The sequence below is a fragment of the Penaeus japonicus genome, unplaced genomic scaffold (genome assembly GCF_977035675.1).
Source record: "Penaeus japonicus unplaced genomic scaffold, GWHDUDI00000001_assembly GWHDUDI00000006, whole genome shotgun sequence".
Classification (NCBI taxonomy): domain Eukaryota; kingdom Metazoa; phylum Arthropoda; class Malacostraca; order Decapoda; family Penaeidae; genus Penaeus; species Penaeus japonicus.
The window spans coordinates 40779263-40781762 of record NW_028234408.1 but is presented as its reverse complement, the minus strand read 5'-3'; the positions used below and the strand labels follow the sequence as shown (position 1 = coordinate 40781762).

General features: G+C 31.4%; 1 protein-coding gene across 8 annotated transcripts in view; it reads right to left on the bottom strand.

Moving 5' to 3' along the window:
- Positions 1-2500, bottom strand: part of LOC122262939 (uncharacterized) — a 64428-nt gene that overhangs the window by 6138 nt on the left and 55790 nt on the right. For all 8 annotated transcript variants that reach the window (XM_086538001.1, XM_086538005.1, XM_086538002.1 and 5 more), the window contains 2 exons: positions 1036-1233; positions 773-814 (listed from right to left, as the gene is read on the bottom strand). In XM_086538001.1, coding sequence (XP_086394127.1) covers positions 773-814; positions 1036-1233 — 240 coding nt within the window. The remainder of the gene's footprint in view (positions 1-772; positions 815-1035; positions 1234-2500) is intronic.

Sequence of the window (2500 nt, the reverse complement as noted above, 5' to 3'; positions counted from 1 at the left end):
CGCGGGAATTGTCTGTGAAACTTCGCTATCACTGCTCTGCTAAGAGCAAATAGGTAAGTTCCATTACGTCTCATAAGGCGTCTGATTAGACAATTTTTTTAGCAGGTCGAGTAGCCGATCGGTTTCACCACCGTACCTGTCAATCTTACAGCGTGGGTTCGAGTCCCGGTCAGGGAGGTAAAATTTGTATATATATATATATTCATATATATATATATATGTATATATATATATATATGTATGTATATGTAGGCATGTATATGTATGTATGTATATATATATATATATATATATATATATATATATATATATATATATATATATGTATGTATATGTAAGCATGTATATGTATGTATGTATATATGTATATATATATATATATATATATATACATATATATATATGTATATATATATATATGTATATATATATACTTATATGTATGCATATATATGTGTATATACATGTGTGCATATATATATATATATATATATATATATATATATATATATATGTATATATATATATGTATACCTGTATATTTGTATATATGTATATACACATATATACATATATACACACTTTCTTTATAAGGTTAGATTCCTTCTAGTACAAAAAAAAAAAAAAGAAGTAAATATCTATCATTCAGATTTCGGGTATATTTCTACTTATACCCATGCAGTTTTATTACTATTATTATTATCATATAATCATAATTGTGTATATTCACCTGTATGATCAGCTATACAAATGGATAATTTCACTGACTTACCTGGAGAAATACTTGTTTCTGGTGGTGGTTGTTCAGTTACACCTGAGAAGGAGAAATAATATGAACTGCAAACATTACAATGACAATGGGTATTTCTTCCTCGTATGCACCATATACGTTCTTTATAAAACCAAGAGAAAATGGAAAATTACAAATATTTAGAATTTCATATATATTTTGTGAATAAACGCACTTATATACACATATGGCAGAATATCTTTCAAACATTAAATTGTATGTTTACTAGTTAATGTCATACCTACCACTTCTGGTTGGGCAAGGTATGATTCTTGTGATACGCAAATGCCAGTCTACCGCTGCGGCACACCATCTGCCAGTCACTCTCACCTTTCTTACCACTCCTCCTCCCACCGTTTTAACTTTCTTCGTCTTCCCTTCTTTGCCTATGCATCCTCTCACTATTCTCCTTCTGTATCGGAAGGGAACACACTCATTGCCTTCTGAAAGTTGAAAAGGAGATGATAAGAAAAGAAAGAAAAAATACTCATAAAAAAAAGTATTCAAATCAAATGTCTTATTTCATTATACATATATATACATGAGAAAAAAAAAATATATATAGAGAGAGAAAGAGAGATATAGATATGTATGTATATATACATATATATGTATATATATGCATATATATATGTATGTTTGTATGTATGTATACATATACATGTACATGTACGTATATACTGTATATATATGTATATACTGTATATATATGTATATATATATATATATATATATATATATATATATTTATTTATTTATATATATATATATATATATATATATATTTATATATGTGTGTATGTATGTATATACATGGTGATGTGGTGGTTGTGTGGTTATTGAATATATGGTTATTGTAAATATAGTATTAAGGTGAATATTGATTTTCTGCTTCTCCCTTATATAATTCAAAACTACTAACTGATAGTGACTAAGAAAGTATAATGAAAGATGAAGTGAAATGTTAATGAAAATAACACTATAAGACTTAAAACTTCAACTATTATAGATATATTTAAATAGAAGAATACGTTGTCATATAAATTCTACATACAATTAATCATACACTCGTTAATTAATGTATATCCGTTACTCCCAAGCGGCCTTGGCGATTTCGGAAGGTTGTGCATATGTAACAATAGTGATGTATATATATATGAAAATAGTGTGTGTGTTGTTAAAAGAGATGGTGAGAATGCAGTAATGGCGCGGTTGTCAATATATTCGATATACGGCAGGAAGTTAGGTATACCGCTCCACCGAGACCGTGGGACTGGAACCTGCCGCCGTTAAAGATTGACTAGGTACGGTGGTGAAACCGATCGGGCTACTCGTGACACGGCGCTAAACGAAAGAAGTTGTCTAACCAGACGCCTGTGCTGCGAGTAGGCCGTGCCATGGAATATTACGCTATTGAGCTCGGTTAAGGCAGCAGCACGAGTGATGGAGCGAAGTTTCCACACAGGACAATATCCCGCAGGGGCGCTCGGGGAGGTTAAAAGTGTTGTTTAAACTTCAGTGCTAGTATTAATTGCGTTACAACTGATTCTACCATCTTTACTCACATATATATAAACCTTGGTAACCTGATTTTGGGACTTGAATTTGTGATTCCGTTGGCTGCCTGTTGAGGCGCCCGGCGGGAAATGTCTTGGGAGAATTACTTGAGCTATCACAGCTGCTCTGCAAGAAGCAGAATAGGTAAGTTCC